Genomic DNA, 12,481 nt, shown 5'->3' on the forward strand with positions numbered 1-12,481 from the left:
AATCATTATGTTGAGACAATAGCCATAAATTTAGATATTTCGTATAACTAGAGAACGCGATCACCACTGGAACCATCAGACCCTGTACCCTGTAGATGTTTAACCTATTGTTTCAGGCAGTCGTGAATTTGTGAGTCAGCACGATAACGGACAGCGTGCCATTGGTCTCGCTTGCCGTATTGTCTTCCCCACGTCAGCTTCTATATTATTGTTATGTTCCCCCAGATAAACAATGCCCTGACCGACATTCACCACCACTTTTCACGATGAGGCAGCAAAATACATTTTACAGACAAATGAAGTTACTGATTATTGCCATTAGTGCAGTTGGTCTTTTTTCGCTGACAGTAACTGCTGGCGAAAAACCGACGCAATGGACCCCCGATTACCCTTGTCCAACTTTAATCAACGCTGTGTTATCTCCATATAGCACCTACAGACGCGTCCATGAAGCATTGCAAGCATGCCCTAACATCACCGAGTTACATATGACGACCAGGTACCCCAAAGACTTCAATGGTGAAGACCGGCTACCTTTCAAACTCGACGGCAGTGAACGATACATCTCAAGGCCACAGATTCTGTCCCTGACAGACTACAATTTCGATCATGATGAGTGGTCTTACATAAGGCCCAAAGGAGACCACTGGACGGGTGAGAGTGGCACATGGCCTGTGTCTTCTTCAACCAATCCTATCGTCATGTGGATGGTAGATATGTACTACAAAGCTAGATGGCGATGGGAATGTCTGCAAGCTTTCGTGGACTATCTGACTTCCCTCCCACGGCTAAATTACGAACGTGTCCGGATGTATCAAGGGCATCACAAAATGTGGTATTCCCAGAGACATACTCCAGCTGAAAGAAGATCTATGGAAAATATTCAGCGGTGGCTGGAAGTCATGGACTTTTCCCACGTACATACATTGACAATCGCCGAGTATGATAGGGTACCAAGAGGAAAGGGCCTCTACGAAAGTCTTCCCCACGCACTCACCAGGCTCAAGACACTAAAGATCCAGGGCGAATGGCTGCAGTATATGACCGAATTCGACATCAATAACGATTATTTATACCAGCATGCGGATGACCGGCTCCGCAGAAACAGATATCCGGAGGCCACGCTGTTCCCGGCACAGGATTTCATAACAGCAGTACATCCACAACTGGAGAGCCTTACTTGGACCAAGAGTGGACCTGTGCGAGATGAAGTTCTTGAGTCCGTTTTGAAGCATCACGGACCTTCGCTCAAACATCTCGAATGGACAACTACTGAGTTGAAGTGGTCGAGCTTTTCAGTTGAGCAGATACGAAGTCTGGGCAGATGGGCTCCGGGACTAACAAACTTGACCATTGACTTGGATCGGGTTGATGGCGTGTGGCCATGGAAGCATCTCAAAGCTGTCGCTGAGGGCCTACCCCAGTTGACCAACCTGACCATATACCTCAATATGTACGACGAGACATCAAACTTTGAACTTGACAATGAGGGGTTCCGCCCAGCGAAGCCCCCATTAACAAAAGAGGCTTCACTCGACATGTTCAACATTCTCAACCTTTTTAAGGTTGGCGATAAGCTTCAGAATGTCGAGTTCAGGCAGGGAGACTGGGAAGGATACGTTGGACAATACAAGAAATGGGAAGGACAATTCCTAATTGAAGGGCCTAGAATTTGGACTAAATGTGGTTTGGAGATGCGACGAGGAGTGTTGAAGCCGACATGTGAGGAAGGGCACGAGAGCAAAGTCTACTCTAGAAGGGAGTCGTCGTAAAGGTTAGCTTTATGCTTACTAGTGAGATCCTCGCTGAAATTCGCGATGGCTACCAAGTTGTGAGGAAGGCTACGATCGCATTAAATAAACCGCACCTTCTTGAAAATTGGCCAGTCCTATGATGTGGAATGTTACCTTTATGTCAAACCAAGAGGAATGCGAATCTCAACGGCGGTTCCAAGAGCCTGGACGCGAGACGTAGACACCATCAGCTTCATTCCATCAAGGCTGGCATCTGTATTCTTCACTTCCTTCCGTCCGGGTAGGGAAATCGACGTGTCAGTGTGTTAACAGCCCGGTCCGTAGTTGGCAAGGCCAGCACGCCCTATAGGGAGAGGAAAGCCCCCCGTTGCTCATCTTCCAGTGTCCACACAACGGGCATCAAATTCCAGAAAGACATAGAATGCCTTATGACTCTTCAAAGATCCACAGGTTACCATGGTTGTGGGAAACTGCCCATTTCGTGTGACACCAATTTCCGTTTGCAGCGTACCTGGATTCTCGTCAAGCCATATCACATCAGACATCAAGCTTTCGGAAGCCAATTCGCCGATATGAACTTCGGTTACATCCAGATCACAATTTGACCTTACAAATGTCATTCCTGTTCAGCCAAGTTCGTTGTCCAACTGCATCGAGTTAGTGCTGCATTCCAGATGCCATATTCCCGGTTCCGTATCCGGATTCAGACAAGCAATTCTGCTGCAATTCTGCTGCAATGAGGTGTAGTAGCAGCAGTCAGGTAGATTGATATCAATAGCTATGATCCTGCCAAGAAATCGATTCAATCTTGACATTCTCTCTTCTTGATTTGAAGTATTTTGTTGACAACGATATTCACCTGGCTTTTCCAAGGCGGAGTGACTTTAAGCTATCGAACCTTGTGGCAGCCCAGTGGAAGATCCCAGCCAATGGTGCCTCCAATATCATCCAAAAGATTTATTTCCGGCTTATAAACAATTAATTACAAGGTTTCGATTTCTGACGTTGACATCGGTACCTTGGCGTACACAACATCATCTGTTTGCAGAGTTTTCAAGTATTGTGATTTACTTCCTCCCTCTCAAGTCTTGTCTATCTTTGCCTTGACAGCTGTACATGTACAATCTCCACAATGAATATCACCGACGAGCAAGCTGCGAAGTCTCATGAGACAAGATCGGATCTTATGCTTGGTGTCTCGGTGGCGTTGATGGCTGTAGGGTCCGTGCTGGTTGCTGGACGACTCTATTGCAGAAGACTTATCCATTCAACTGGACTCGACGATATCTCTGCCGTCCTTGCTTTGGTCAGTATCACAGAAAATGATTATGGTGCGTTTGAAATTGACATTCAACTTACAGGCCTTTTTGATAGCTTGCGGTGCTTCGATTGCTGCCAGTATGTTCTGTCTGCCACGTTGGAACAAGTGACACGCACTAACAGCTTTAGTGACGAGACATGGTCTCGGACGACACGACTGGACGTTATCTATTGATCAAATAGTTCTTTACGGCATGGTAAGAGACTTCCCCTCGAGGTTCCATCAGGTTCTAACTATACCCAGTGCTTCTGGCTTTCCGTCCTATTCTACACGATATCCATATACTTTTGCAAAATAACGTTCCTACTACAATATCTCCGCATCATGAATGTTTCACACATGCGTTGGGTCTACATAGGCTCCATTGTACTCCTTTCTATATGGAGTGCGACACAGGTAGTGAGCATTTGTACGCTCTGTATTCCACTCGAAGCTCTCTGGGATCCGGGAATCGAGGGAAAGTGTTTCAAACACCAGACGTTGCTGTGGTATATCAACGGGATAGCACATATAGTCATCGACTTTGCGATCATGGTAATGCCTCTTCCCATTATCTGGAAACTGAAACTGCACTTGTCACAAAAGTTGTTGCTTTCTGGAATCTTTGGGCTAGGTTTCTTGTAAGTTCTGCCAATCCGGTTATGCACCTCCAGCTAACGTTGCCAGTACAATCGCTATTTCAATCCTCCGACTTCAATGGCTTACACCCGAAAAGGACTTTACATGGTGGAATGTTACCGCAGCGTCATGGTCACTAGCGGAACTTGTCTCGGGTATCGCGTGTTCCTGTCTCCCGACTTTCAAGCCTCTCCTCCAAAAAGCCAAGAGTTTGGTTCCTACTCTCCGAAGTGGAGAGAGCACACATACTATACACGGTATTGCTACCGACGATTCAGATATGACTGCGGTTGTGGCATTGGAAGACGTCCCCTACGGAGGCAGGTTACACATACCAAACAGTGGCCACGTATTCGGGACGGAGACAAGCATCACGGCATCAAAGGGTGTTTACGAAGCTGAGAGAAAGTTAAGAAAGTCTTCAAAGTCGAGCATAAGGAAGAATGAACCGTGATGGCAAGCTATGGTAGAATGTCACATTTAGAGTGCGCGTTATATAGTGCTTGGATAAGATATGACAAGTTATAATTAATAAATTTCAATAACAACAATTGAAAAATACAGACGAGATCTACCTAAAGGCAACACCGTACGTGAAAAGCGGTCTTTACTGAGATGGGTGTCGTGATCCGTCTGAACAGTTTAAATTTCTTATTCGTGTTCTGCCATCTATCTAGATGTCGGTCCAGTGATGATGCCCACTTTGGAGATGTTTCTAATGGGTTCTCAGTTGATCGCGATGTGCCCATGGGTTTAATCCGAACGCTCAAGGTTTTAGAAAGGAAACTCTGATATATCGTTGTAGTGTGTTTCCACACTTCAAAGATCAGGCTTTTCGCATCCCACCTAAAGGTATTGACAAATATGTTGCGACTGTGTCAAAGGACTTGATTTTCACATCAGAGCCTCCATGGTAATCACCATAGTCTCGTGAGCCGTTTCGATACTGCGACATCTGTCAAGCTCCTCCTCCATAGTCTGGATCTGAAGATCCAACCACTCCCGATTAGTGAACAACGGGTACCACGGATTCTGTTCTCGGCGTCTTGGATCGCATTCTTCAGCATTCTCGCCTGCTCGCGAGCAAGTGACATGAAGTTCAGACTATCGTCTCTTGCCACTTTGATCGCACAGTCGGTAAGGAGTGAGTATTCGTTGCGTAGTCGATTCAGCTCGACCGGCTCAGACTGGGAGTTATCTTGACGTGGGAGCATCGCGAATTCTCTGTTCACAGAGTCAACTGTGTTTCTAGGCTGATACCTTTTTGTTGCATTGTCCGTGTGCCTTGTTGTAAATGCGAGCTGTCTGTGTAATCGAGTTAGAGAGTATGAAAGTCGTCTTTCCAGAAGGGAATATATCACTCGAAGTTTGTGAATGGAGATTAATTCGGTCTCCTGGTCTCTTTATATATACTGCCAGGATTTTACTAAAGAAAACGTTTAAGCGCTTGTTGAATTTTACTTTTGGTCGAGGCAAAAAAATGAAACGTAAACTTCGCATCTGAGATTTCCATAATGCATGTCATAGATCACAAACTAAAACGTTTTTATGCTTCTTTGATATTCACTGAAATTTCTTTTGTCAGAGTTTATTGAATCTAGGGAATAGACAAATCACTCGCCTCCATCTCGGCTTCGATGAAAAGCAAGATGTCAAGGTAACCCTCCATGAGAGTTACCTGATCAGTAGCTTTGCGAACGAGATCATCGGACTGAACTTGGAAGTCTTTATCGTTGTCGTCATCTGAATCTCCATCCTTTTCCTCTGAATTTTTCTCCTTCTGATGCCGTGCTTTCAAGTCCTTCTGCTTCTGATGCCGTGCTTCCGAGTCCTTCTGCTCCTGATAGATTGCTTCCAAATTCTCGATGCATTTGTCTCGTTGCTCGATAGAAAATTTGTAATACTTTACCAATTCTGCCTTTTCCTCTTCAGTCCAGTCGGTAGCTTGAGGTTCATGCGATACTGTGTTAGACGCCATTTTCGTAGACTTTGTGTCTCTGCTGTTGATTGTTTTACTTTGAAGACTGAAGTGGAATTTAGAGTGTTACCAAGAGGACTTTTATGCATAAAGACTGATTGTTCCTTTCAAGCTTTGTTCTGTTAACAGCTACGTGTGTTTTAGTGACACTGAGATGTTAGTTTGTAACAAAGACGCGATTTAAGAGTACAAAGGCAGAAGCCCAAGGTATCTGACCTTTCATGCGACCTATCTTTGTGTGTTAACCCTGGTAATATGTGATCCGAAATGGAAACACTCTAATGAGGCTGATTTCTCAAGTAGGCAATACTGCCATTTTTATTATCAGTAGATGTAACTTTGTAAAGTGGCTAAATTCACAGGTGTATCGCTTTTTAGACGCCTTGGACGTGCACCGTATGTATACACCTATTTTGCATTGCCCGTCTTATCATATTAACTAATGTCCCATAATTAAACGCCGAAGTTCTTCTCTTTATCCAATAAGTCTTCTTTTGTAATGTTATCCCAATTCTAAGGTCGTTAGTGCAACCCCATATAGTCACTGCTTCAACATACCTTTATTATTGACCAGGCCACACCCATATCTCTCTTTGCAGCATCCTTTTCTTCAGCCGAATTTTCCTGTAGTTGCTCTGGTCTGGGTATATTTGAGGACTGAGCGGCCTTGTCTTCCTTTAGAATTTGCTTCAAACAATTGAGATAAGCCCGAGTAGATTCTTTTGTGACATCTGCTTCAACAGGCTCCTGGCTCAGTTCTTGCATCTTCATGATTGACAACCATTTCGGAATGCTCTTCCATGTGAGAATATGTCCACCTGTTGCCATGGTGGGAATGGCCTGTCGGCGAAAGATGAAGTGTATCGTACCCGAGGGCATATAGACTGTTTCTCCTGGCCTGAGAACTATGAAACGAGCTTTTCGTTTCAGAGAATCGGGAATTTTATCTTTGTGGATATCGAGACGATCTTGAGGTGTGTCGTGAGCGATCCAGCCGAAACCGATTTCGCCTTGCTGTACAGTAATAAAGGTTGCTAAGCCATGGGTATCAACGTGCATCCCAGTATGGTTACCACCTTCACTCATTAATAGAAATTTTAATGTGTTTTTCGTAACCAGGTTCGTATTGTGGAGGGGGAAACAATGAAGGAGCGAACAATTCTGTTGTTGTCTGTTCAGAAATTCCGGATGAGGGACATTGTCAGGACTTTTGAGGTCTAGAATATTCCAGCGTTGATGTGCAGGATTCCCGTGGATCATCTTTTCTGTCACCTCGCGGATGGTTTTGCGACGTGTAATGGGCCCATTTACTGGTAGGTCTAGGATGGTAACGTGTATCTTTTTGTGCTCTGGCCACTTGGATAGATGCTTCTTGAACAGTGCATCGATAGGTCGACCCCCCCATGGAAACGGTTGCTGATCTTTTACCACCAAGATTGTGTTGGAGTCAACCAGCCTGCCTGCTTCGTCGGCGGAACAGAAGATTGCCTCTTGTTGACTTGGAGGGGTCGCGCTTTGAAGGATCAAGAGGGTATCACGCGACGAGATGTATCTATGCGTCTTCATGACAGGATTGTCGCGTAACCACGCGTCTGTTTCACGAATAACTTCGCGAGTCCAGTTCGTATCATAGAGGGCACGGAGAGACGTGACGGCGACGGCTAGACACAGGAAATTTGCCCATGCTTGGTCATCGTCTGTCTCGGAGCAGCCAGTGTTAATGAGGGAGGCGACTTTCTCTCGATAAAGCTCACTTTCACGATGGAAAAAGTTGTGGAAGCGAAGCCATTGAGCGGTGTTTTGTGTCTGTTGATTTTCGTGTTTTTCCTTTTCCTGTTGACTCAAGACGATATCGCGAATGCGCCTCAGAGTAGCCAGCCTCTTGTCAGGGTTATTAGATAACTTTGAAGTAAGCTTGGAGAGGTCATCAGAAGTCATGTCGATATTGAAGACAAAGTGGGCTTTGCTGGTCGTCGCATTGTGTGTCGATATAGAGTCCAAAAGTCGTTGTCGGGTCGATCTTATTTTTAGTCTATAAAGATGCCGTCAGAAGGAAACACGACATTTGATTTGACGGATGCTACGTGGGTCTCTCAAGCCACCACAGCCACAACCACCTTGCGCCTCATTATCACCCTGGTCCCTGAACGCGTTACCTTTCGATAGCGGTTTCTATCTATAATGGTAGCGTTTGCATCTGAAAATTATAGTAGCTAGCACCTAAGTTCAAACGTTTCATTTTTTTTGTTTTTCCAAGTATTAGAAGACACCTTGTTTGAGTCCTCGAATAACTGGGCGCGGCTAGATAACCTCGAACGACCGGCCTCTTTGAGGTGTACTATTCTGTGCAATGCCGGCTGCGTTCCCAGCCCTTGTGTCTCAACGGGACGGTCCTGTTGTCGTTCGAGATTCTTTATGACGCTTCTCGATACCTTGCACACCATTGGTATCGCGTAGTTGTATTCTTTGCGCGTGACATCCAATACTGAATTGCAACCCCGGCATATGAATTTGGTATAGCTGAAATTGGACGGGGTAGTCACTTGTTCGCTTCTGTTATGCCAGGAATGTTCCAAGATGAGCCCTCTAATATTAGGAGGCAGAGGGAAATAGAAAAAAGCGCCCTGCAATTCTAGATCGCATTTGCAATGGGTATAAATGAAGCTTCTTCTATATCAGCCTTTTGAAGCATAATCCTAAGAGCTCAAAAAGAAAGAAAAAAACCGGAAAGAAACGACCGCTAGATCTATACACTGGAAAATTTTGCGTATTTTGGCCGGCGCATGTTTAATTGTCTTGGTAATTGTTCTGATATTGAATGTATAAAGAAAATATGGCAAGATGGGCGAAAGGTGGTCCTGTTGGGCGGAAGAATGATTGACAAATCCGATCAGCGGGGGTCCTTCGAAGGACATGAGAGAAGAAATTCAGGTGTTTGAAGGCGCCTACTTCACTCTACAATTGCGAGGAAAGAGTGGCATACTCCCACTCATGAATCCGCCATCCTCCTTCCTGTTCAAAACACGGTAACACTTCCTTCAGTAGGAAAGTCCAGCTTGGTGGTATACCTTTGTTCCAATGTTCAAGTCTCCTCTTTTTTCCTTTTCTTACTCTCATCCAGCACAACCAAACACATTGCAACCCACACTGATCATCAACTCCTCCTCTATACCCATCATGTCTGATGCTAACGAGCCGCCGTATCCTCGCCCTGATGACCCGGAGTTCAAAAAGAAGTTCAAGGCTTATGCCATGTACCAGATCAAGAAGCAGCAGGAACCCAGTCCCAAAATTGGCCCCTTTGGCTTCCCTCCCCTAGTGGCCCAACATCCTCCTGTAAGAGCCGACCAAACCGACACAAACGGCAGTGAAGAGAGCGAGATATCGAAATCCACCGCTGCGACTGACGATAAGGAAACCCATCGGGACAGCCTCGAGGAGAGGCTCTGCAAAAAAATCGATGATTCTTTTGCGTTTCTTGAGGAGCGCCTCGACAAAGAGTTCCAACTCCTTCACCATATCATGATAGCCAGGTGAGCCACATGAATGAAACGAATGGCCTTTTACTGACATATTTCCGTGCAGCTGGGAGGGTGCTGAGTGATTGAGAAGACATCGATAACGAGGACGCGCTGAAGAGCAACATTGTGAATAGGACGAAGAGCATGGATAAAATGGGGAGGGTATGGAGATCACAACCTTTGATCAGAACAGGGTGAATAACTTGCCTTGTTGGAGTAGCATATAATTATGAGGGAAAGTACACAAAGTCGTGTTTGTTAATTGACATCTTGATTACTAGTCTTTTACCTACCAGAACCTTTCCGATAGATGGTCGTTGGCACAAATGCTTGAGTCCATCCGTCTAGCAATAGCATGCACCCAGAAGACTACATAACACCGTTTGTAGCAACTTGTCAGGCCTAGCAGTTATATAATTGTTTCCAGGCCAAACATGATCCAATTCGATCGTTTCTCCGACGTGTTAGGATTGATACTATGGATCCTCTCGGAAGGCTGGCACCGGGAGCATAACAGACCAAATTAGGAGATCAGTTTGTGCTACTTAGATCGGATGTCTTCGGCTGTTTATTTTTGTATCTCCAGAATTGAAACCCACCGCACTGAAAAGTCTCAATGTAGCATGAGGAGTGGGCTCACTTTAATGAGTGGACCACACGTCTGTACCCGCGAGATCAAGCTTCAGTGTCTTGAGATAGAAGATGAGGGTATTTTGTAGTTTAGTGTAGCCCCTAGTGATCTTTCATTTGCTAGAGCGGTTTGGGAGAGGATGCTTGGGAAATAATGGCCATACATCAAATGAATACAAGTCAAATAAAGCACAAAACGGAATATCTTTGCCTGATACCAACACAAACGTCGACCACTGAGGATGTAGAAATGAAGACAGCAACTCGCTTTGAATCGGGATTAACTGATTCATTGCGCGTCATCCAATCGGGTCGTAATCGGATAGATGGATAAGAGATTAGATAAGATAGTCGAATCCAGAATAGCCTCGGTAAGAAACAACAAAGCGACTCAAGATTATAGTTATTTCATAGTCATCAAGATATTTGTCAATGGGATATCGGTTTGTTGAGCTTCAACTCCCCAACAGATTTGCCAAATCAAGAACCTGATCGCCTTTTCTCTCGTTAGCCTTAACTCCCCGTCGTCCCCGTCTTCCCGATGTCCCCGCAATTTGCCCCTAGACCCCGTACTCGGCATGTAAATCTAATGCCGAATCATCTCTATTCAGCCTCAAAAGATACGCGTCTGCAGTTTCTTCATCAGTCCCATGCATGCATGATTTGTTTATATATACATTATCAATCTATCAAGACCTGTGAGCTTCAATAACCAAAAGACATCTAATGAACCAAGCCAAACACCAAAATGCCGTTTCTATCATCCGACAGACCAACCACGCTTCAGCGCTCATCATTCCTTGAGGCTATTCAGAAGCATGAGCCGGCTTCACTTGCAGTACTTGAGAATGACTCAGGAGCAACCTTTTCTTACGGTGCCCTGCTCAAGAGCATTGCTCATGCTAAGGAACAGTTGTTGAGCCAAACCGGCAGAACGGATGTCTCTGGTGAAAGAATTGCTTTCATGGTGGAAAGCGGTTATGAATACGTCGGTATGTATAATCCTTCATCTGCCGCCATTGATCAGGATTGACCATATCATAGTCACACTATTGGCTATTCTTGCCTCCAATGCCATTGCTCTACCATTGGCACCAGCTTTCCCCGCACCTGAGCTGCGATATATCCTCGAAAACAGTCAGGCTCTTGTTCTCATCTCATCCGCCAAATACGCCTCTAAAGCAAAGGAAGTCATCAGTGAGGACCTGGCAAGCCCACCACTATTCTACCAACTTGATGGAACCGGCCATGCCACTGCAGAAGAGAAACAAATCGAACTTGCGGAGCTTTCGGATTCTCAGCAGGGCGGAATGATGCTCTTTACTTCTGGAACAACCGCCAGACCCAAGGGTGTGGTGCTTACACAAGCTAATCTCACTGCCCAAGCATCTAGTCTTTTGGAAGCGTGGCGATATTCACCTAGCGATCGACTTTTGCACGTTTTGCCTCTTCATCATATTCACGGCACAGTCAATGCTCTTCTTACACCACTTTTGGCCGGAAGCAGCATTGAGTTCATGTTCCCTTTCAACGTTGACAAGGTCTGGAAGAGATTGACAGCCCCCTTTCAGACAGCAGTAGGCGAGAAGGCGCAGGCCCCTATCTCATTCTTCACCGCAGTGCCAACCATCTGGGCCCGTATGCTGAAGTCGTACGAGTCACTATCCCCAGAAATGCAAAAGGCTGGCAAAGAAGCCATCTCCCCTCGAAACCTACGCCTCAACTTTTCTGGATCAGCTGCGCTACCAAAGCCAATTCGTGATGGGTGGATCCAATTATCAGACGGCAACATTCTCCTAGAGCGTTATGGAATGACAGAAGTCGGAATGGCCTTGTCTTGTGGTCTCGCCGATATTGACCGCGTAGACGGTTCTGTCGGCTGGCCTCTTCCTTCTGTTGAGGCGCGTCTGATGGAGACCGACGACGACACTGGTGCCCAGACTGTCGTCCAGCCAGGCGATGAGATCGACCCTGCTACTGGAAAGGAACGTATCGGAGAGATCCAACTTCGTGGACCCACCATCTTCACCGGCTACTGGCGCAACCCTGAAGCCACAGCCAAAGAGTTTACTACCGATGGATGGTTCAAGACTGGTGATATCGCCATTCGCCGAACTGTTCCAGGTTCTGGCAAGGGTGAGTCGGGTTCTTGGGCTCGAGGACCAGCATACTTCATCCAGGGCCGTCGAAGCGCAGATATCATCAAGACAGGTGGTGAGAAGGTGTCAGCACTCGAAGTCGAGCGAGAGATCCTGTCTCTGGATGAGATTGACGAGTGCGCTGTTGTTGGACTTCCCTCAGAATCCTGGGGTCAGAAGGTTGCTGCGGTAATTGTCCTATCACAGAAGGGTGAGGAGAAGATGGCGTTGCCACAATTGCGAGCTGCTCTGAAGCCCAGAATCACAGCATACAAGATTCCTCAGGATTTGGAGATTGTTGAGATGTTGCCGAGAAATGCTATGGGAAAGATTAATAAGAAGGAGTTGATTAACAGCGTTTTTGGACCAGTTGAGAAGATCAGGAGGAGAAGTATTAATTTGGGAGCTAGACGATAGGTTGTCTTTTTAGCAAGTATTGATATTGAACGCGCAGTAAATTTCATTTTATCATTTTATCATTTAACTCAACTCATCTATTCTGTGTTTGTATTGCATAACAT

At 45.7% G+C, this 12,481-nt stretch overlaps 6 protein-coding genes across 6 annotated transcripts; 4 read left to right on the top strand and 2 right to left on the bottom strand.

Annotated features, from left to right (window-relative positions):
* Positions 1–296: 296 nt before the first annotated feature.
* Positions 297–1,772, top strand: FSST1_001250 (uncharacterized protein; the record flags this gene model as incomplete). The annotated part of the gene is made up of 1 exon (XM_083226622.1): positions 297–1,772. One exon carries the CDS (start codon positions 297–299, stop codon positions 1,770–1,772), a length of 1,476 nt encoding a protein of 491 aa, XP_083091432.1.
* Positions 1,773–2,886: 1,114 nt separating this feature from the next.
* Positions 2,887–4,147, top strand: FSST1_001251 (uncharacterized protein; the record flags this gene model as incomplete). Its single annotated transcript, XM_083226633.1, has 5 exons — positions 2,887–3,060; positions 3,116–3,152; positions 3,204–3,271; positions 3,319–3,695; positions 3,742–4,147. 5 exons carry the CDS (start codon positions 2,887–2,889, stop codon positions 4,145–4,147), a joined length of 1,062 nt encoding a protein of 353 aa, XP_083091433.1.
* A 1,143-nt stretch (positions 4,148–5,290) lies between these two features.
* On the bottom strand, positions 5,291–5,671 carry FSST1_001252 (uncharacterized protein; the record flags this gene model as incomplete). The annotated part of the gene is made up of 1 exon (XM_083226644.1): positions 5,291–5,671. The coding sequence occupies one exon, from the start codon at positions 5,669–5,671 to the stop codon at positions 5,291–5,293; it is 381 nt and encodes a 126-aa protein (XP_083091434.1).
* Positions 5,672–6,124: 453 nt separating this feature from the next.
* Positions 6,125–7,609, bottom strand: FSST1_001253 (uncharacterized protein; the record flags this gene model as incomplete). Its single annotated transcript, XM_083223831.1, has 2 exons — positions 6,125–6,184; positions 6,230–7,609. The coding sequence occupies 2 exons, from the start codon at positions 7,607–7,609 to the stop codon at positions 6,125–6,127; spliced, it is 1,440 nt and encodes a 479-aa protein (XP_083091435.1).
* A 1,239-nt stretch (positions 7,610–8,848) lies between these two features.
* On the top strand, positions 8,849–9,275 carry FSST1_001254 (uncharacterized protein; the record flags this gene model as incomplete). Its single annotated transcript, XM_083226666.1, has 2 exons — positions 8,849–9,204; positions 9,257–9,275. The coding sequence occupies 2 exons, from the start codon at positions 8,849–8,851 to the stop codon at positions 9,273–9,275; spliced, it is 375 nt and encodes a 124-aa protein (XP_083091436.1).
* Positions 9,276–10,570: 1,295 nt separating this feature from the next.
* FSST1_001255 (acyl-CoA synthetase) lies at positions 10,571–12,377 on the top strand (the record flags this gene model as incomplete). The annotated part of the gene is made up of 2 exons (XM_083226676.1): positions 10,571–10,814; positions 10,867–12,377. The coding sequence occupies 2 exons, from the start codon at positions 10,571–10,573 to the stop codon at positions 12,375–12,377; spliced, it is 1,755 nt and encodes a 584-aa protein (XP_083091437.1).
* Positions 12,378–12,481: the final 104 nt, after the last annotated feature.

Source organism: Fusarium sambucinum, chromosome IV (genome assembly GCF_050947815.1).
Source record: "Fusarium sambucinum isolate potato_lamoka chromosome IV, whole genome shotgun sequence".
In the NCBI taxonomy this organism is placed as follows: domain Eukaryota; kingdom Fungi; phylum Ascomycota; class Sordariomycetes; order Hypocreales; family Nectriaceae; genus Fusarium; species Fusarium sambucinum.